The 22,635-nt window shown below is 48.4% G+C and overlaps 1 protein-coding gene across 5 annotated transcripts in view; it reads right to left on the bottom strand.

The window, feature by feature from the left end:
• Positions 1 to 22,635, bottom strand: part of LOC149342368 (adenylate cyclase type 5-like) — a 236,149-nt gene that overhangs the window by 69,503 nt on the left and 144,011 nt on the right. For 4 of the 5 annotated variants that reach the window (XM_089544648.1, XM_089544649.1, XM_089544647.1 and 1 more), the window contains one exon: positions 6,627 to 7,326. In XM_089544648.1, the coding sequence (XP_089400774.1) occupies positions 6,627 to 7,326 (700 nt within the window). Of the gene's footprint in view, positions 1 to 6,626; positions 7,327 to 9,097; positions 9,741 to 22,635 lie in introns of those variants that run through there. The other variant, XM_089544650.1, reaches the window with a different exon arrangement.

The following is a 22,635-nucleotide window of genomic DNA, read 5'->3' as shown; positions in this document are numbered from 1 at the left end:
TATCTACGATCGCACGGGTCATTCTCCCAGAATATTTACTTAACTCCCGCTCCGTTGTTCGCGTTTCTTTTCAACAAACATGCCGTAGAACAATCGATACCCCCTAATTACTTTGAGATATTGATTAAAGTACTGCGAAAAATTAAGCGTACTATAGTTTCTAGCGTAGGCTCTCTTTCTGCCGTCTTCAGTATCTAGGAAATTTAATGTTAAAAGTGAGCCACGCTTAATATATGTTAACTAAATGCTACCTGCGGCTGAGATCAGGGCGAAAAGCAGCGAGTGTACGCGGTAAGCCTCAGTTTGTAATGCCTTGTGCAACAAACCAGCGCGCGTCACAAAGTTTGTGCGTAGAACAACCGCTTAGTCGTTTTCGCTTGTCACAATTGGAAGGACAAAGGTTAATTGGCGCTCTAATTTAAAAGTAGAGATAACAGGTCCACGTAGGGGACAATCCCATTAACTCTCTGGGGTGGAGTTGTGTTCTTAACGTTGCTATACCTGCACAAATTCAATATCCTCCTCTAGGTCTCCTCTGAGGCCGGAGTGAATTACAGTCCCTGGCCCCAGTCCTCAGCCAACATGCGCACTATGAGTCCCAGCTCACGCAGCGATTACAGAATATGAACTGCCTCATCATCTAGCGGCCCATTTTCACGGTCTGGCATCTCTCGTTCCTTGGCTAAACCCTCCAGCGTAGGACTACAAACAATATCAAAAACATTGCAACAAATCAAAATTTGAGCGCAATTTTTAGCGCGCTGCGATCCACCTTTTACCATTACGCCTATAACACTTTATCTTCATTTTTTAAGCCCCTTTCAGTTATTTCAAGCAACGTACTAATTAAGCCTCTTTTGCGGACTTAGTTCACCGAAAGGCATGAGTCCCGACTTTGTGACAAAATTAGTAAGCGTGGGCCTGCTTTGCATGACTAAGCAAGGCTTCCTCCAAGGAAATAAAAAAAAAAATGTATTTTCTTTTCAATTTTATGCCGCGCATAATGATCGGTACTGTACTCTCGTTCGTGGTCGCCGCTAGTTAAATATATTATCGATTAAAAACCAGCGTCAGGAAGCAACGAGAAACGACTGCAAGTGAAAAAAGAAAAAAACTGGGCCACGAAAAACAATTTGAGGGGTGCGCACCTCAAAGAGGCAGAGTTATTCTTTTTTTTTGCGGAAACCTGCGATAACGCACACATTGTTTGCAGCATTCAAATGGCGCGAAATTTAACCAGCTCCATCGCGACATTTTGCCGATCGAGAGAAAACGAGCCAACGCCACATTGCATGCCCATGTTGTAATGACGGCTTCACTTAGCAGTAACGAATGGTTGTGACTAACAAGGGTGGCCAAAAATAAATTACTGCCGCTAACTGTAAACTCACGCGAAGGTATACTGTAAATTATGAAAAAAAAAAGGAGCATCGCGCGGTTCAGCGTCAAAAAGAATTGCTTCAAAAGTGAGGGGTACAGCCCAAAAAATGACAAAGAAAGAAGCTGACAGCGGGAGACGTATGATGCTGATTCCACATCGTGTTCACAGACTACGGGACTGCTTTTTCTACATAACCACAATTCTTCTTTCCTATTTTTTTAATGCGACCGTTATTGTTGACTCACCTCGTGACACAAAAGCCCTAACTCTTCTGAAAAAAGAACTGAGATTTACACCACACTGCGCTGCGCTATCTTTAGTGAAAAATTACGTTTCCTGAAGCCGATGTAGTAGTGAGAGATGTGCAGGAACTTATTAATGCAGTAAGGGACTAATTACTAATTGGCGTCTACCCCTGCTCAGTCATATGCAGCTTCAGCAGCTAACCCGAAAGAGGAGGGTTTGATCCCCGCCGCGGCTGTGGCGTTTCGATGGAGGCGGAATTCTGGAGGCCCGTGTGCTGTGCGATGTCAATGCACGGTAAACAACCCCAGGGGGTCGAAATTTGCGGAGCCCTTAACCACGCCGTCCCTCATAGACTGAGTCGCTCCGGGACTTTAAACCCTCATAAACCAACCAACCGACCATTCATACAGCTACAAACGAAAACTAAAAAGTTTCCTTCTAAACTTCGTAGTTAAAGAAAAGTTCGTCATGCATCCGGGCTTCGGAGCCGGGACACCGCCTCATTGGGGCAGTGGCTGCATGTGCCAACTGAGCTAACCGGGAAGGCCAACATATTGTGGGGCGACAGAGAATTGATCCATAACTCGATGTTGGAATGGTGTTCGTCCAATGTTTGCACTTGCACGCGCAAGCGTTCTGCTTAGTCTTTTTTTTTTCTCGTTCGAAATAATGCAAAACCACGTAGCGACTGTCACATCAGTTGCGATGAAAATCAATTGGGGAAGGTGGTCTTGCGGACTTTTGATTTCTTCTCGGTAAAGAAAACCAACCAAAAGAAAGATAACAGCGAAAATCTCCGTCGACACGCCTGAGCTGGCTCGCTAAAGTCCTGCAGCATTACGGACTAAAACTGACAACAAATAACTAGCAGCCCAATTCAAGAGCACGTTAGAACATTTTGAAACATTTAGCAATAAGTCAGCATGTGATCGCCTGAAAACTCCGGTAGTCCTCCCTATGACTCCCAAGGCTCGGATCAGTGCTACCTGGTGGCTCGATCTCACATGCGAAAGGTTCGTTCAGTCAACCTCCACCAGGTCATGCTTGCTCTGACTCCTGTGCGAGGTAAGGTGGCGCAAGCCATCACCCCGCTTCAAAGAGGATGTCAATGAAATCCATCCGCTTATCCATGTAAAGCGTATACAGTGAAATGCGGCAGTATATATAGCAGCTGGGTTGGGAGGGTTAATTCACAAACACTAAAAAAAGAAGAGATAAGAAGCACGGTAAGGTCAAATGAGCTTGAGATAGCCCATAAGTGATTGATTGATTGATTGATCGATTGATTGATTGATTGATTGATTTTCGGGTGCCAAAACACTGCTTGCTATTAGGCACCCGGAGCGAGGTGCTGCGGATTAGTTTTGGCCACTTGAGGTTCTTTATATATAACCGCGCTGAAGTCTCGCTAAATGGTCACCTTCTTCCAAATACGGTCGCTGTGGTTGGATTAGAGCCCTCGACCTTATGTTCAGCGCGCGAACCCAATAGCCACTGCGCAACCCGCAGCGGGGAGACACCGCGTAACTGGTCAAACCCTTATAGGCGCGCGTAGCGAAGGTGTTTTACCTCGATCATTTAAACAACAATTTTATTCAGTCCTAATCAACTATCTAATCAATATTTCAATATTTTTATTATATGATTAGTATTATAAGCTCAGTATTGTTTATTATACGAGAACACACTAAGCAGGACTGAGAGCGCCGTTGCTCGCGATAACTCGTGGCGTGATTCACGCGTTGCGGGAGGACAACGTTCCGCTCAAGTCTCCGCGACTCGCAGAGAATGTGCGCGACAGCAGGACGCCGACCTTCGGCGGATGTTCTGGTTCGCCACACTATAGGCGTTCACGCGGCGGCGGCGATGACGACGACGACCGCCAAGTCTGGAAGCCGACGAAACAAAGGCGTGTCAACGAGTGTCTCCGACACGAACGGTGACGGGGCACTAGCTGCTCTGCTGCTAGGAGGCTGCCGACCGGGCGATGGAGGTGAACGTGGGAAAGGGGAAAAAAGAGAGATAGACGGATAGAAAGAAAGAAAAAAGAAATTCCTGAGCGCAAGACAAGATTCGCTGCCTGTCACTCACTGCGGTAGATGGTAGACAGCCCATATGTGCGCTGAAGACGAGCCGAGCATCGTCATCCTGCATAACGTGTGCGTCGCGAATGTCTCCCAGATTCTTTCATATGCATCCATACAGCAGTGAGTCTGCGACGAACGGCGGCGCGAAATGCGGCATCGGAGAAACGATGACGCAAGGGGCCGAGCCAACGATGACTGGAATCGTATTCGTTGACGGACGACAATATCTCGCGGGCATCCAGGAAAGAACAGTACATGCGCGCATGAAAATGCAAAGCACTGATTCCTCAATGGTTTCTTCGCACAGGTTTTACGGTATAGAATAATAATAAAAAAAATCAACAAAGCGGACAGATCTCACGCCGTGGAAATGTCACTTGACAAAGGACGGAGCTAGCTCTGGTTCAATATTAATTTCTTTGTGTGTTTGTTTTTGCGTTCTCCTCTTTCTGAACAAAAACAAAAGGAGGAAGGGGCGGGGGGGGGGGGGGGGGGGGGTGTAACAGAAAATGTCATGCACGTGTCAGGCCTCACTTTTTGCACCACCTAAAGCCATGCAAATGTTCCATCACAAGACGAAACGTAGGTCATTGCTTTCTTTTGTGTTGTCTAAAGCTGCGTATGGCACGACAGCAACCCAGGACTGAACATCGTCAAGAAGGCCTCCTACAACAGCTGTCTCGACAGGAGAAATGTAAGCTTCTTTTCACGCCACCATTTCGTTGCAATGTAGCCTTCGCTTTGTTATGTGTTGATTATAGTTATAGTACGAGAGTGTTTTTCGTTACGGTTTACGTTGCACTGTAGTTACAGTTTGACCTTCCGATCGAGAGAACCACTCCTTTTACACAGCCTATTAACGCGGCGCATTTTCGCTTAGGAAAAAAAAAGAAATGTAAAGAAGAGCAAGACTGGAGGCAGCGTCACGTTAGCTTCCGCAGCCGCTATAACCCAGCTGTTCCGCAAAATTGCTCTACAACATCGTTCGCATCAGCACGTCCCCGCTGATGCCTCTTTGGTGACGACAGTGCCGGAAGAGCGAACAGTCGGACAGATTGCGACAGCTTCGCATGGCTTCCAACGCATGGGCCCCGTACACCAACTGCACTACAGGCTGAACTCGAATGGCGACACGCAGCGAGTTGTACAGACGACTTCTCGGCGCCAGTTCTATCTGAAAAAATTTTTGCGCTTTAGAAAATGAAGAAAAAAGTTGATGACTGCTCTAACAAGACCCATTGAGGTTGCACAATAAAGCAGCTCCGACAAAGCCCAGTTATACAGCGGGGTTCCCTTGTCTATCGCCGCTCAGTTAAGCTGCAGTGTCAACCGCACCGCCCTCCCCTGCCCCCCCATTTACACCCCTCCCCACCTTTGGTTCTGTAAAAGACTGTCCCCCTTCGTTGGCCCGAACGTCTCTCCATTAGTGCACCCAGACTTACCGAACTCCAAGCATTGAGCGCAGGGCAATTTAGCTCTATTATGCGTATAGAAAGATAGAGGCGAGGCCCTCTATATTTATGGGATTGACTGGCCATAAGCACAACAGTATAGTTGGTATAGAATAAATGAATGATTGCAGAAAGCCCATTACACCTGCTCCTCACTTTCTGCGCGCGCGCGCGCGCGCACGCACACACACACACACACACACACACAGACACACACACACACACACACACACACACACACACACACACACACACACACACACACACACACACACACACACACACACACACACACACACACACACACACACACACACACACACGCGCGCGCGCGCGCGCGCGCGCGTGAATGTGTTAACAAGGTGCGGTAAGATGTGGAAATGAACAATGAACAGAAAGCCTTCGCTGCTCCTACTCATGTCCAAGCTGCAGATAGGTGGTTTGACTACACTAACTATCGAACCTTTAATTTTTCTAACAGCGAGGATGCAGTTTTCTTCAGAATATCTGTTTGCTGTCGTAGGCTCTGCCTGAAGACAAGCATGCGATAAAGATTTCTGCAAAAACAAGGAAACCATGCGCACGCCTCACGCTAGAGGCGACGCGACACCGTGTGTATACAGGTGTCTCAGCCGTCGACTACAGGCGGGTGACGACCGCTCAAGCGGAAGAACTTCCGGTGGCATTTGTCGTTCGCGACAAGCACCTGTTTAATAGCTTCAGACGTTCACCCTTCTGCCCCAAGGAAACTCTTGGAGTGAGGGTGACTGTGCAATTCACTATACGAAACACCTCATACTGTGTCATGACACTTTTGCACCCCACGGTGCTGCCACAACCGTAACCTCGACGATTCCTTTTACGGCCAGGCTAGAGAAACTAATAAAAACAGACCCCCAGGTTTACGACTAAAATGTGCGTGTGAGAGAGAGAGAGCGAGGAAATCGAAACACTGTGACCAGGGCGTTAAACTAGAAAGTTCGCCGATCCTGCATGACCTCAGCAGCTGTCGGGGCAATGTACTTCTGAGATACGTCTCACTTGATTCATACTTGCAAGTAGCTGTAGGAAGGAAACATGAATAGGAGCCGCTCATGTCCTTACCCTTGTCTGCGCACGGAGAATATATGTTGTGGCGTTTCAAGTAGCTGGAAGAAAGCTACCTTCAACAACCGCACTTACGAATCCCAGCTCCTAACGCGTTACTCGAAGCATATTCAAAGAACGTCATCATAATATGCGTCATGCAATGAAAAACGCGTAAAGTTCGAGTAAGGTAGCTTAGGCACCGGCAGGCGTCATGCATTCGTGCAGAACGCTCGTGACTAGACTTGAGAAGAGTGCGAGCAGTACGTGATTTTGGGCGTTATTATTTTTTGCCCTTCTTACTTATAGTAAACGGGAGGTCACTGCGGTATAGCACGTCCAAGGTCACTGCTACCTCCCACTTTCGAGACGTACCCGCTTCCAGTGCAGCCTGTCGGCGTGGAGGGCGAGGTTGCAGGCCAGGTAGGTGCCGGCCAGAAGGACACCAGTGACGACGCTATCGCGCATGCGCACGGGCACAAGCGCGTACGACACGTACACCAGGAACAGCGCGCACCACAGGTCAGACAAGATGGCACGGTCGGCCGCGCCGGGGTCGAGCAGCGCCACAAGCGACACAAGAGCCACGAACGAGCCGAGCACCAAGTACGAGCACACGAGCAGGTGCACCTGACGGAACGAGGTCTGTAGTGTGGCGTACACCAGCGCCAGGTAGAAGACAAGCAGCGCGCCGAAGGCGGCCGCGCGGGCAGCCGGCGGAGGATGCAGCGGCCGCTGGGACAGCGCCAAGTCCAGGAGGGCGCCCAGCGCACACAAGGCCGCCATGACGCCCAGAAGCGCGGTGAGACTGCGCCGGTTGAGGTGCAGGAAGTAGCGCTGGTAGAGCGAGTCGATGTCGTTCCGGTGCACGTGCTGGTACCAGCAGAAGTAGTAGCAGGACGTGCAGCAGTCCATGGTGGTCACCGTGTGCGCGGGCGTCTTGGCCTCCACGTACTCCCAGGTGGTGGTCGTCTCCTTGTTGTTGTTGGCGGCGGCCGAGTCGCTCGAGTCCGACGCGCCCCCGCCACCACCGCCGCCGGACGCCACCGCCATCTTGGTCCAGAGGACGTGCGGTCTGCGATGGAAATGGACGGCAGCCACGTTTTGAAATGCAGTCAAGCCCGTGGCGATGGGCAAGGCGTTACAAAGTATAAAGAACCTAAGGGCTCCGAATTCGGTGAAGATAGCGAGCGAGAAGTAGCGCATAGGCAGAACGTGTAAACATTGGACTGAACCTAATTCGAAGTGGGCAACACTTCGAAGTAACGCAACGAGAATCTGGTGTTTCAAACTGAACACCAGCCGAAAAAAAAACTTGAACGAGGGAAGAAGGCCTGTACTGGACAAGAGAAGAAGACTGTCTTGCTCTTTTTTTTCTCTCTCTTTTCCGTGTTTATTCTGCTCCTGTTCAATTTCAGTCACGTACCAACTGGGCCATATTTCTGCCCTTCTGCAAGAAATGGTGACACTACGGGACACAGCTGCGTCACGTATACATGCTCCTTCGTTGCCAACAGCAGCAACCGAGACAATGGCAGTTGTGAATGATGGCTGCTGCATTAGCAGTTCCTTTCATATGACTGCCCTGGAATGTATTATGATTAGCCCATTGCGAGCAAGCAGCTCTAGGGTATATAACTGTTGCCGGTAGGGACCACGTCCTCTGTGAGCGGAAAGTGCTGTATAATGCAACAGCTTTCGATGCTGTTCTCGAATTGTGACTCTATAGTCGACACGAGTCAAGTACGCATTTTTGAAAGGCACCTGAGAGCCAGTCGCCGGGTACGGCTCTCGGTTACATGAAGATCAAGAAGACCATGTGAATTAACGACGTAGGCTACTGAGCGCTACCAAAAGTTCCCAAAAATTTGAGTACACGAGAGAAACAAACAAACAAAAAAAAACCTTGGTAAAGCATAGGCGCGCTCTAAACAGCACCCCATCGTCTCTAGAAATGTGTTGAAGGTATCTGATACATATGAACATTTTAGTGAAACGTTATTATAAATGACATACAGTTCCGAGATAAGCGATGACTTTTAACTGAGCAGCTCATTCGTTAAGTAGCAAGAAACAGCTCAAGACGAAAATATCAGCAGAAAAAACCGGCAATGAGTCTGGCACACGAACACGAGACCGAAAATATGTGTATGATGCGGTTAGGCATTACTGGTTTCTATCTCGTCTTTTTGTAAGCACGTATTCATCACGATAATGCATACCTCTACTGCTTTCATGCCCTTAGGCGCTTATAGGGGGGGAAAAAAAAGAAGAAAAACACCAGGAAGACCACAAAAGAAAACGACGCATCCAGACAAAAGACGAAACACGCTGCGAAATAAAATAAGGAACGAGAGGGCAAGCCGCCTGGATGGAGAGCACCAAGAGGTTGTCCTTCCGCCCGCCAGCCTCTCCGGGTGAGCACCCTCTTTCCCCGAGTGTTGTCACCTCCAGACGATCTCGCGCAAACAAGCTCGGATCTCATTCCGAAAGGAGCCCCCCAACGTGTGAGACAGCCCCGCGTATTCGCTCCCGCCGCCATCAGCCTTCAGGGGCATCTCGCAAACACACCGGAAACACGCAAGGCGCGCTCTGACGAGCCGGCCATGGGTCAGTTCTCGCCCACGGGACAGACAGCGTCACAAACGACTGTACGACCTTCATCGTTAGGGTGGCGAGCAATTCAGCGTCTCGCGCGGTCAAGAAACGGGAGACAAGACGCCGGGAAACGGCCCCAATAAAGAGTACGGATCCGCATAGTCAGCAGCCCACAAGGAAACGCCGATGAAGAGTCGTCGGGTGAGCCGAGAGAAGAAACAAGAAGTCGCAGCAGCTCTTCCCCTCACCTCGCCCCGTCCGGATCCATTCCCTCCGAGATGCAGTACACGTTCGCAGAGCAGCAGTCCAGATTGCTGTCCCCATTAGCTGGCCGCACAGGATGGCGGACGCGCCGGCACGCCGTCGCCAACCGTCTTGACAGCGCGCATATTGGAGGCGATGCTGCCCCTGCACCGCTCGCACTCTGAAGAGCGGAGCAGCGCCGGGTACACACTAGGCGTCTTCGTCCAGAATTCGAGCCCAGCAGCGTAGAAGAAGACAGTCTCCAGCATCCAAATACGTCTCCCCGTAATTTCCTCTTCTTTTCCCGCGGCGAGCGATGGGAGTAGTAAGCGACGACGACGCCGTCCTCTCACACTCGAGGAGCAAACGCGCGAGCGAAACAGCTTCCGTGCTCGACAGAACGCGCCGCGAGCGAGCTAGCTAGCTATCCAGCCGCGCGCACTCGACTCTCGGGCGTTAGGTTGCCCCCCGGCCCGCAGCTATTCCGCCGAGGGCGCCGGCACGGAGGAGGAAAAGGCGGCGCGCGTGTGTGTGCGTGCGTGCGTGTGGAACAATCCGCGCGTTAGCGAGCGCTCGTCTCCAACACCTGCTGCTCAGTCCACGGCAGCTGCGCCGGGATGGCCGTTCGCCGTGCGCACACGTACTACGCTGCTTTCTGTCGCAGCAGCATCGCATGCGGCGGCGACCAAGGCCCCGCGAGGATTACGCTCCCGCTGCGTGCGTGAGAGGACGTCAAAAGTTGTGCGGGGAGGGAGGGAGGGAAGAGAGACGGTTTTTGTTGCGCCGACGGCCTTTCCTCTCCTGACCCATGAGGCGGCGGAGAGAAAGATTGGCTCGCGGGAGACGGGTGCCTGCGTTGTCAGGCACGCGTAGCTGGATACACGCAACTCGTTGCCCTATACGCACACTAGTGACGTCCGGGCTGCTGTAATAAGCGCCTTCTCCGAGGGAGATTAGCGCTGGGCAATTCACCGCGCCTCCCGCTGTCGCGCGGCTGCCGCCGAGTTGACGAGAAGGCGACACTTGTGCACGGGACGAGAGACGGAGGAGAGTGGCCGGTGCAACAACGTGTTGCGCAAAAGCTTCGTAGTCAGGCTAGGAATCTTGTTTCAAGAGACGAGGAGGAACGAAAAATTTTGAAGTGCTTAAACTCCTTTCTAAAGTTCTAAAGTGGACGTTACCCCACCCTCCCTTCAGCATCCGGATGGTGAACATTTTTGGCAGTTATTGTGCTCGTTCTGTAGAAACAACGAATGTGAGAGAAACAAGAGATAAGAGAAAAGTCCAGTTTAGAGCGACTACCTCTCAGTGTCAATGTTGCTCCCGTTGTACAGTCGTCAATTTTATTTATTAATTTTTCACCCAAAAGCAAGAATGGATACAGAGCAGGTGCGTCGTGTTGAAAATGCTACTAAGATCTTGATTTTCTAGCGATACGAGTGACGGCTGCCTTGACTCTTCTAGAGTGTTGTCACAGCCCGTCTTCTTAGACGTCTTAGTGGATACATGGTATAAGCAAGCTGCATATGAACTAGCTAAATGTGAGAAAATTAGCGGAATCGGAGGTGCCCTGAGGGGAGAGTGCCGGTCACACACGGACTTGCCAGTCAGCGTCTCCATGAAAGCCTACATAACCCACACGGATGAACGTCGCTGCTCTTTTAGCTAAAGGAGGAATGACACTGGAAAACGCCCAACTTTCTAGATGAACCAAACTTTGTGCGTCTTGTAAGAATGGCTCGACACAGCGATGAGCCTTGAGAGAAGAAAAACGACCAGAGAAGAATTTTGAGAAATAGTACGCGAAAGTGTAATTTACGTAGACTACCCCCTCATATTCGCTAGCCTTTGCGAATACTTGGGAATGAAAAGATTTTTCCTCGTACTGGCTGAACTCGACACGTAAAAATGGCGCGCCCTGTATACGATGTCAGCAAACAGGAAAAAACTGCGCAGGTCCATATATCCTTACGACAAAGCACGTGAAAGAGATTAGCATTTTACTGTACGTCAGCAGAGTGCACCCTCCGTCTTCCAACTTATCAGAAAGGTCGAGCGAGGGCCAGATAAGACACCCTCTCTCCAGTCGAAACAACACGGTGCTTTGCCCTTGAGTTACTGCTGGCTCAGGTATACGTATACCTTCGGTGACTAATATCCTGTGGTGATGAAACGTGACTTCAACAACGGTGGAGGAAAGTCGCTGGCTGATTCACAGTGCGAACAGTCGCACAGCGGTGACCGGGAGAACAGGTTTGTCTTTGCGATAGCATATGTACCCGGATTCTTCTCTAAGGCCGTTCGACGCGAGCATTTTATAACATCGTTGAAACAGCTAGCTACATGTTCTGTTACGCTTTATTTTTTTTTCTCGCCGAAGCGAGGTAGCAGAGGCTTATCCACTAATTGGATCGAGTGCCAAACTTGCATACTAATGCCTCAGCAGTGAAAATGCGGCCCTTGAGCAGTGTCGCACTATATATAAGCAAGGAGACGTGCGCGGGGCTTCCAATTCCCGGGCTGCCAGATTGTGCCGGGGCTACTGAGGCAAGCGTCATATATCACGCTAAGGAAGTCGGCATGTGGGCGCTGAGAACACGGTGCCGCCGGAGCATAATATGCTCCGGCAATATTTTCCTGGATGGCACGCTTCTGAACCCCCCCACCATCACCCCAATTTTCATTGCTATTGCGCATCGGCCTTGCATCGATGCACAAGCACCAAAAAAAAAAATACGAAATCTAAAGAAAGTGGCATCGTTTAAAATTCTGGCACAGGTAGGAGGATAAATTCAAGAAAACGCTCCTACCGGTAACCTAAGAAATGAATTTCTGAAACAACCTGAGCTTGCCGTGAAGCTACCTCCATTAACCTGCATAGTCACCGATATGTCATTTCAACTCCTTTTTCTTCGGAGCAAGGAAAACTGGCGAAACTGACTCATACACATTTCAAGTGGGAATTGCCTTCCACGAAATGCTGCTGATCTCCCCGACGCTGGTATGAAAGCTAAGGCTGACAAACTGCCTTTCCCGATAGGGCCGCCAAACCCGGAGGTAGTTAAAAGTGCACTGCTGTATGAAAAACGCACTAGTCTTCGTATAACGTCGACTTGTGCCGTGTACGCCGGCTAGACATTAAGAATAGCTCACTCCAGTTCAACTGCTCACCGTTCTTTTTCGCCTTTTGCTGCAATATTTTCTAAAACACGCTACGTCACAAGCCAGCGGCAAAAAGCAGGACCGGCGAAAACTTTAAGGCTGTTTCGAGAAGAGCGTGGTACAACGACACGCTTTGCACTTTTCTTTAAGCGAGGAGCAAATCGCCCTGCACAAGCAGCAGCATCGACACGAAAAAGCAAAGCATGTCCTTTTGCATTTCTTGCTCGTGTATAAAGTGCAGCGGCGGCTGCGAGTCCTAGCTCAAACGTGTTGGAAATGCCGAGATGCGAATAAAGCTGCCCAGAGCGAGGCGGAAAGAAGTCGGCGGTCTACCGAAGCGGACTTGGCTGTCATGCGTACAAACGTTTATTTTACGAAGCGCAAACACTGAAAACTCCGGGGAAACGTCAGTCTGAGAATGTATATGTGGAGAGAAGGGAGGAGGAGAGGACATTGCTGTACGTATAAATCTGGAGAGATTGGGCTTAGTAGCCCACTTGACTTTTCAGTACTCATGACGACAGCGAAGGAAGAAGCTTTGCAAATGCGAACGCAGGCGCCCACGCCGGGACACACATGAATTCACAAACGCAAGCATGGCGACAGAGCAAGAAAATGCGCCCACACAAAGTGATTTATAGAGGGTCTGCTTAAATCTCGAGTCAAGAAAGAAAACCGAGAAGGCATTTTGTTTTTTCATTAATTTAATTCAGATGTCATAAGAGCCGAGTGTACTGCATTACGCTGAAGGTGGTAAAGGGGGGGGGGGGGGGGGATTAATTACACTTGGGTGCATCCAAAGGCTTGAGTAAACAAACATAATTAATAATGCAAGTGACACGAATGAGTTCCTGGAAGCCGTGCAATTTTTGGCTGGGAAAAAGAATTGAGAACTCAACAAGAACTTATCGCGTCATCCCAGAGCAACAAATTAATGAATTGCTTGCAACGGCGCCGTTTAAAGAACTAACTCACGTTTTTCGCGCGCATGCGTGTCCAACGCAACAGATGGGTGCATGGAGTCAGCCAGACTGACCACTGTGATCTGCACCGGTGCGGAGATACACAGCAATAACTCAGTACATCTCTGCAACATTTGCCCGAACACTGCAGTACACGTCGGCAGGAAAAGAATTGACGCTGAAATTTTATTCGATGTCGCGTCACGTCATTCAGTGCAGCCTCATAGGGCTCCTGATGGTAAATGCCCCTTCTGTGTTCACAAAAGGAAATAAACGAAAGTGTGAATCTTTATATGTCTGAGGCGTGTATGGAGTGAATGTATTCGGCAGAAAGCTAACTTCAGGGCTATTATTTTCTGTTCCAAGCTGCGCCGTGCAGCTTGTTTATCGTCAGCAATACAAAGCCGCGAAGATCAAAAGCGGTTGGATTTTTGTGGATATAACGGCAGGCAAGCAAATTAAATGAGCGTTTGTACACAAAACGAACTGCCCGCTTAAAACACTATTGCGCTGTGCACCCTGGAAGTTATTCGGGCACATCACACAGCAGTTGTATAAATACAGGAATTCGCGCTCAAATAACTGCTCCCGCACCAAGGGTCGGCCGGGGATCCCGCAATGAAAAAAGAAATTTGTGCATGCGACAAGAAAAAAAGAAAGAGTAAGAGACGGAAACATTGAGAGAGAACTATTTACTGCGTATGAGTCACAAAAACCTTTTGTAAACCGCTCATTTCGATCATTTTTGTACATCTCGTTTGAAGGTACAAGTTAATGTGATACATATATGAGATAATACAGCGCACATTAGCTTAATTCGCCTGAATTACAGCTTCTCTCCATTCGCTTTCTTTTCCTCTAGAGCAACCGCTATTTGCGGGGACTATGAAAGATACTCAACATTTTTTTTTTCCTGACAGCTAAATATAGAAAACCTGTCTCTCATGCATCGCGGTAACCTAAGTTGGGCGTAGCTACAGAAATACGAGCGCACAGATGACTTTTTCCGTTTTTTCACCCCATAGCTTTATACAGAACTTCTCTTGTGCCCAGCGCCCCCACTGTCTCCTCCGACGTCCTTTTTGCCAAGGATTAAGCGCTTAGGCGCTCAGGTCCTCCATGCAGTAAAGGCCGCGAGAAATGGGGGCGCTCGGAACCGACGCAATCTGAAAGGAAATAAGCCTAATGACTCCTCTACACTGAGTACCTTGATTCAAGCTGTGAGTGTGGACTGCCCTGTAGTTTTCGCGCGCAGACTTTATGTTTGCATTCGGATTTCTCCGAATCTCAGACAAACACACCGCAGTACGTATGACATCTACAAGCGGATCTGCGCTTCCGACGAAGACTGCACATGCAGCGGAGGAAACTGTGAGGGCACAGTGTAGAAGAAGACAAGGAAGTCTATAAAAAAAAATAAAAAGGAAGAGAAAAAGAAAGAAAGAGAGACAAAGAAAGAAAGGAAGAATGAAAGAAGGAAAGGAAGAAAGAAAGAAAAGAAGAAGGCTAGAAATGAAGGAGGAAAGAAAGAAAAAAGAACGAAAGAAGGAAAGAAAGAAAGATATGAAGGACAGAAAGGAGGAAAGGAAGAAAGAAGGAAAGAAAGAAAGAGAGGAAGAAAGAAAGGAAGAAAGAAAGAAGGAAAGAAAGAAGGAAAGAAAGGAAGAAAGAAAGAAAGAAAGGAAGAAAGAAAGAAAGAAAGAAAGAAAGAAAGAAAGAAAGAAAGAAAGAAAGAAAGAAAGAAAGAAAGAAAGAAAGAAAGAAAGAAAGAAAGAAAGAAAGAAAGAAAGAAAGAAGGAAGTTCGAGATACACTACAGTTACTGCAGTATAGTGGTTTTGATGCGTGCTCGTACTTCCGGCATTTGCCCCTCCAAGATCGCGCTCACAGAGCGTTGGACGTTTGCACTGCCAGAGCCAACAACCGAGAAGCATCTTCCGGAGAGACGAGGAGCAGACCTGTCAAAAGACAAGAGCAAGCTCGCAGATGGAGAGAGGAGGGGAAGCAGAATTGCGACTGCAGTCGAAGCGACCGAGGTGATTCGAGGTAAGTGTGCGTGCAGTGCAACGACGGAGAATTGAGAAAGCGCGATGGAGCTCACCCAGAGCATCATGCAAGGAAAAAATTAAAAGAAACTCCGCAACCGGAGACACGTGCAGCGCGGCCGAATAACGAGGCATGACCCAAGTGAAAGCTCTGTGCCGGACAAGCGGCTGCCAACTCGCTAGGCATAGCAAATGTCGCCAGTGATGAATGTCAGTGGTGACGAATGAATAGCATTGACTCAAGGTTAACTCTGCCACGAAAGAAAGGAAGGAAGAAAGAAGGAAAGAACGAAAGAATGAAAGAAAGAACAAAAGAAAGGAAGGAAGGAATGAAGCAAAGAAGGAAGGAAGGAAGGAAGGAAGGAAGGAAGGAAGGAAGGAAGGAAGGAAGGAAGGAAGGAAGGAAGGAAGGAAGGAAGGAAGGAAGGAAGGAAGGAAGGAAGGAAGGAAAAGAGAGAAAACAAAAATTTTCTGTTCTTTGGAATGTCTTCAAGGCATTCTAAATGCCTAGCATTTATAATGCGAGCTATAAGGTAAACTGTATCGGATGGGCATAAGCATCCTCAGATCAAAAAGGGCGAATACGGTATTACAACTACAGCTCCCATAAAAAGCCATGCATCCTATCAAGGCTATTCTTCTTTTTCTTCTTGCGGAAGCTCCCATGAAAGCACATGCCTTCCATCCAGTCGACATCAATCATCGTTTGCTTTTTTATAGTTTGACTTCCAGGAGCACATGGGTGAAACGGTGTCCTTATGAAGCCATCTTCGTCATCAAAAAGAAAGAAAGAAAGAAAGAAAGAAAGAAAGAAAGAAAGAAAGAAAGAAAGAGAGAAAGAAAGAAAGAAAGAAAGAAAGAAAGAAAGAAAGAAAGAAAGAAAGAAAGAAAGAAAGAAAGAAAGAAAGAAAGAAAGAAAGAAAGAAAGGAAGAAAGAAAGAAAGAAAGAAAGAAGTAACATAAATAAATGCGCGTGAACAAAAGTTATAAAGGCAGGCAAAGCCACGAGAAATAAATAAGGTGTCATGAGTGCGGACGCGTTTCGGAAAAGGATTGATGAAGCGACGTTATTTCCCAAACTACTTTGGTTAGTCATTTTGTGGCTCCAGCTCAGACGGGACCCGTCGAGAGTACGTATTTAATGTTCGGCGCTTGTCCTCGCAACAAGAATAACGGAAGCGAAACCAGAGAGGTACTAGCGCGGAAGTCGGGCTTCCTTTTTCTGTGCCTATTTTGCCGTCCCTACTTTCATTTCGACGCTTCTGACAAGCGATTATTTAAGTTCGCAAAAATCGAAATAAATATACGAAAAACAGGCCTAGCTTCGGCGAAGCGTTGAAAACAACAGCAAGAAGCATCATTCGAGCGACCCATTAGCCTTAAGGGCAGGTATAAGACGTTATGGCTTTGAGCGTAGTTATTATACTATACCTTTTTAATCCTGGTAGTCTTTAAATGGGGTCATAAAGATCACGAGCAGACAGACTGACTTCAAAAAAAAAAAAAATAAGGTATGGCTTGGGCGAGGCTATAGTGATAAAGTGATAAAGGTTACAAGTGCTTTCATTTTTTACTGCGTCCGCTGGAACTGGAGATACACGATTCCGGGAAAACGGTCGAAGAGTGGAGAGCCCTAAAGACAAAGGAATGCGCACAGCACAGAACCCGCGCCCGTTTCGTGAGTAACGTATGCATAGCGAAGCTATAGCCTCATAGTGCGGCGCGACAGATAGCCCCCGCAGCCGCAAGCGTTGCTTGCGGCAATACGGGCGTATTGTCCAGATTAAGCTGCAGCAACGCCGCAGGTGGCGGTACCGCTCGGAAGACTTGCACAAGAGGAAACCATAAAGTTTAACGAGTGAAAGCAAAGCAGGTCAGTCCACGTGCATGCAAAAAAGACGAAAAGGAAAGCTATACACCTGGAGGTCCTATGTAATAACTGAGGCCAGCCCCCTATCTTGTACTACATGTGCTGTAGTTACCGTTGCCCCGTATCTATATGCGCCTCTGTGGATGAAAGATTTCATCATTGAACTTACTTTTTTTATTTTGTTTACTGCATTCCTTCTCTGCAAAGGTCAGAGAGCACGCGCGAGGCAGAAGAGCGCGCGGGACAGTGTAAAGGTCTGGCGAATGCCGGAAGCACCACAAAGGCAGGCGAAATCGAAGCCCGGTTCTTGTTGAGGGGTGAAGAACTGCGCGCCTTTCCCTCAACCTACTACTGCCCCGTGGATTCCTCCTTCCCACACTCCCTGTCCCTCCCCCTGGCAGGAATGCTTCGCAAGGGACAAAACCCAGTGCGCCATACGTGTCTGCCCGCTCGTCTTCCAGATCAGGCCTGGGGCCGGCCTTGCTCCGTCGCCGTCTCCTCCTTTTTTCTTTTCCTTTCTTTCTCCCCTTCCATTTCGCGCGCGTTGCTTCCATGATAACGTATCGCTGCAGGCCTCGCCTCCCCCCTCCCGGGCAATACTGCGTATACGGCTGTTTGCGAAGTGCATGCGGGCAGCGGGTTACTTCCGGCGTCACCATCAATCGTTCGCTTCGGAGCTTTTCACTTGCTTTCTTCCTTTTTTTTACTCCCTTTCCAACACACGACTTGTGTACCGTCGTCCCTGTCTCGTCCTACTACAGTCTTCGTCCATAGCAGCCTTGTTTTCGCTGGTGATGTATGCTGCCTACGCCTATCAGCGCCGTTACGTCGCCAAGGATGGCGATTCGCGTGTCTGGGGCGGCCCCAAGGACAGTTCCATCTTAATACGTACGGCTCTCAATTTGCGCCTCCTTTCCCAATTTCTTGCTCCTTCCCTCCCTCTTGCCCTCTAAACACACAGACAGGCTCATTACTTCAGCCATTTTCGGGTCCCCCGCTCTCTAACGGTGGGAAATGCGGTGGCAGCTGATTGATAGCCATTCGGGCTTTGATCCGGAACTGCTCTATTAAGGAAGAAGCCGATGCGGCCATTCCCCGTTCAACCGTATATGGTGGCCCAGCCGGCTGGGTCTTCAACGCGGCTCGCGTTTGCCTGTCTAAAGCCACGCGCGGGCAGTTGGTCCATAGGGGAAAAGAGGTTACAGAGACGTGGAAAGGGGCAGCGCGCGCATCAGTTATTAACCGAACAATGACGGTTCACATTAGGCGGAACGAATAAATCGTAAATGAAGGGCGAGCTGCTGTACGGCAGTCCTGGGAATTCCCTTGATTGCTCGAGTAAAGCGAAGGGGCTGGATTTTTCATTTAGTGCCAGCGAGCCGGTTAATTAGCCGAGAACGAAAAGAAAGATGCGCTCGGTTGTTTCTACCGTCTCGCACTTCCGATTTTATCTCTTTCGCGGTAGCCGGAAGTATTTCTCTCTGAAGGGAAGGACTGGACAGCTGCGGTAAAAAAAAAAAAGCACGACTCACTGAGTCATTTCTGCTTTGTTCTTTTCTGCTCTTTTATTTATGTATTTGGTTCTCATAGTCTGTCGTTTACATTTATTTTTTTCAATTCGAAGAGTTCTGAGTACCAAGCGCCCATTCTCTACCTAATTTCATTACTGATTCATGAATGAAGCTTAATTCCGTTACCTTCGAAGGAACGGCCATGTAGTTATGGTCTGTCTATCACAGGAGTGTGTAGTTGAGTTAGGAACTACGTGCAGTCTCTAGATTAGCCTGCAGTGCACCGACAACCCTTCTGGGAATCGTGCTCTCATCTGAAGTGCTGACTATCACTAAGCTCGTTTGTCTAATAACATGGCTGTTTAGTACAATCGCCAGAAAGAAAGCACGAAAAAAACTATGAGGCAATGAAACAATATAAGTACCTCGGGGAGGAAACCCAGGGGGCCATTAGACAGAACAACAGACTTCAGCAAACGACCAGTAGTATAGAGGCTCAAACTCTTTGATGTTTGGCTGCCAAGTTCGCGGTCGCGGAATGGAAGCTCAAAAGCGAAGCATTTGTAGTAAGGAGATAGGTGCCTTTGTGCTGTGCGATGACGGCGGGCATTAAAGAACCTCATGCGGTCGAAATTATAATACAGAGCCCGCCACTAAAGCATATGCGCCCAAGTGAAACTTCCGGGACGCTAACGTCGATGTAGCACCTGGCACCACTTATGCAGATAAAGAATAGAGGAAAAGGGAGGGCGTTTAGGGAATACAGCGCCCAGGTCCTAATAGAGACTGCTTGAGACGTCCCTGCAGCCATATGCGGCGCCCAAATACCATCAGTAATGGAAATGAAAGCCAAAACAACATACGTCGAGAAACATAGATGGCCGAGAGTAGCTTGCGAAGCACAAGGAATGAGTTTGAACAGAGCCGGAGTTGACGGCGGCTGTAGAGGATGAAACGGCGCATTCATTCCGTGCTTCATTACAGGAGGGGGAGCAACACACGGGCGGCCAGAACCAGAGCAGTTGAAGATGATTATTAGCCGCGTGATATGCAGTAAGTGCTGCTTCCAACAGTGACAGTAGACTTTCCATCTCAATGTACTTCGGAAACATATGCTAAAAAACAAGGGGACACTGAGGAATGAAGAGCATTTGGAGCGGTGAAGCGCGTCTTTCAGATTTCCTTTTAGCCCGCTTTAATCCCTACGCCGAACAAAAGACAAAAGAGAACTATATATATAAAGCTTCTTGATATAGTACGGATCCTGCAAGATTGCTGTACAGCTGTTTCTTATAAATAAAAAAGAGAGTGACCCAGATTGCGGCATGACGTCCAAGCAGTCCTGCGCTTTCTGGAAAATGTATCTTTTCTCTCTGCCTTTTTTCTCTCCCGCTACTTTTTGAACTTATCAAATTTGAGTCCGCGCACATGCAAAAGCGGCTTAGTACGAGGATGTATTAAAGGCTGCCTCGAAAAAATGCAAGAAAAGAGACTATTGCTTAAGCTCACGCATTTCTTTTGCATTGCATTATTTATTTATTTACTGATGATCCCAGGGCCTGTCAAGCTTCTGCACCTGGCAGCTAAGATGAGTAGTTCTTTCCTCCGGCAAATAGGGATTGCGCGGGTGTTTTCAAACACGCACACACAGGCACAACAAAAAGAGGAGTTTTGTAATAGGATGGAGACGGGAAAAAAACGCAGGAGAGAAAAAAGAAAATAAAGCCACCGGAAACGCCGGTTCCTTATCGTCAATGTCATGCTGTGGTCAGTGATAGGATGTGGTTGACAACCCTGACTATCAGATAAACGTAGTGCACTGATGACCTCACCGAGGTTAAAACGGCACGTGGAAACGCTGTCTTTGGATTATGTTGGCGCATGCCAACCATGCATTCCAGTTCTACATACGGACGACGCTTTTAACCTCTTCCTTGAATACAACATTGCCAAGCTGCACGCTTTCTTCAGGGTTCTTTAAATAGAGTTCACGTGCCTTAATCATTTCGCCCTGTAAGCAACACCGACATCAAGCCACCACGCCAACCACTAGGCTGTGCTTTAAGCCCGTCAGACGGTGCGACGCCTCCCGGCTGACGTCATAGTCGGAATCGAAATCCAGGAATAGCTTCCCTAAACTCGGCTATAAATATGCAGGCGCCTCCCTTTCCCACTCAGGAAATTAGTGAGAAAGAAAAAAAACTCCCCCCCAAAAAGAAATATCCGCCCATTCCAGGCTTCCTCGCAACAGCTGGTTTGGTCACGCCTTGACGCGCAGTCAGCCAAAGCGGGTGATTAGGGATATGTGTCAGCCGGCGTCGATAGCTCCGAGTGGCTCGTTATCGTAAAGGCCGAAGTACGTCGGGTGCGGGCTCTCGAGAGGCGCTCATTTGGAGAGCGCACGGTAGGGCCCGCTTATTGCTCGGAGAAGCCCTTCTTTCTCCTCAACTTTTTTTTTTTTCACTCTCCACTGGAGAGGCACACACTTGGCGATATCAGTAACGTTTCACTGACGAAAGATGGCGGCTGTTTCGGTTGCAGTGGTCTCGCACGTGGCGGCGCTGGCGAAACAAGCCAGTGAGGCGGTGGTCGAGTCTAAACTATAGAGACTGTGCACTCTAAGCAAGAAAGGGGTAAAAAGGGAGTACAAAGGCAGTAAGCTGTCCTCTAGCGCTTCTTTTTATAAATGGAGTAGGCCAATTCTTGTTTAGAGGGTATGGCACTGAACACGCTGTCTTGTATGGCACGCTGTATGGCACGCTGAACACGCTGTCGTGGTGTTTCGGCGTGAGAACACCCCCCGTTCTCCGAAATTTGCTGCATTCCCCCTCCTTTCGCCTTTTTTTTTTTCGCCCGTGCTATTCACACCGCATTACAATGTAAAAAGGAAAATATGAAGACTAGGTTTGTTCACAAAATAGTCCCAGTTCTAATGGGAAGCAGGAATAAGTGCAGAAAACAGTAACTGTTCGCCATCGCACGACGTATATGGCACTCCTCTGAATTACAGGCACAGTTCATCCAATAAAACATGCCTTTTCACGTTAGGCAATTTTTGCATCCTTTGCATTGTCCTCAGATGATCGTAAACTAGCGTGGAAATAAAAAGTGCACTCCTTTAGAGCGCCTCTGCGTTCGGGCGCAGGTACACATGCATGGGGAAGAAGTTTTGACACATGCCATTCGTTTGCAATTGCTGACTTTGTTGTAGACCAGAAGCTTTTGTGTTGTAAATTATGTGAAAATATTGTAAATATCCGCGGGTTTTTGTACAACTGTTTTTTTTTTTGCGAAAAGATAAATGTCCTTGACGAATCAAGTCCTCGGAGTCCTGCGTGCCTTCGTATTATGTAGATATTACAGTGAACGAAACAACTAACCTTCCGCTTTACTACAGCAGAAAAATTACTAGACAAAGGTAGTGTTTGGGCGCAGGCTGTCTTTGTTTCTGTTTTTTTTTTTTTTTTTACCGGCGGCGTATAACGCCCCCCGAAAAATATTTCTGGCTACGCCACTGGCTAGAAGTAATTACCCGTCGAAGCTGTCGATCATGCAAACATCTCGTGAGATTCGGCCACTATCTCCGTGGATTCGGCTAACAGGGATCCTATGCAGATCCCATCAGACTTGTCTACATACAGCTCTTGAGCGGTGCGCTCCGGAACAAAGAAGGCGAATTCTAGTCGCAGCTGCCGCTCGGTTTCAGAGACAATGCATCTACGCGAGTGAAAACAAATAGAGGGCAAGCCGCAAGGACGAGAACACCGCACCTCGAATGCAGCAGCTGCTGTCAGATATTGTTTTTTTTTTTTTTTACTTTGCAGCGCCCCGCTGTACCTCTCCAGACAAGCTCGGATAGGTCCACATACGTCATTTATTGTTCTCCGAGAAACGGAAATCATGTTTTCTATACTGACTAACGCAAAGGCTGACGTTAGCAAGAACTAACGCAAGTGGATGCACATGATGACGCATTACGTTAGTCATTCTTTTC

The sequence above is a fragment of the Amblyomma mixtum genome, chromosome 5, assembly GCF_055824585.1.
Source record: "Amblyomma mixtum isolate Tamu chromosome 5, ASM5582458v1, whole genome shotgun sequence".
In the NCBI taxonomy this organism is placed as follows: domain Eukaryota; kingdom Metazoa; phylum Arthropoda; class Arachnida; order Ixodida; family Ixodidae; genus Amblyomma; species Amblyomma mixtum.
This window is presented reverse-complemented; position numbering and strand designations above follow the sequence as displayed.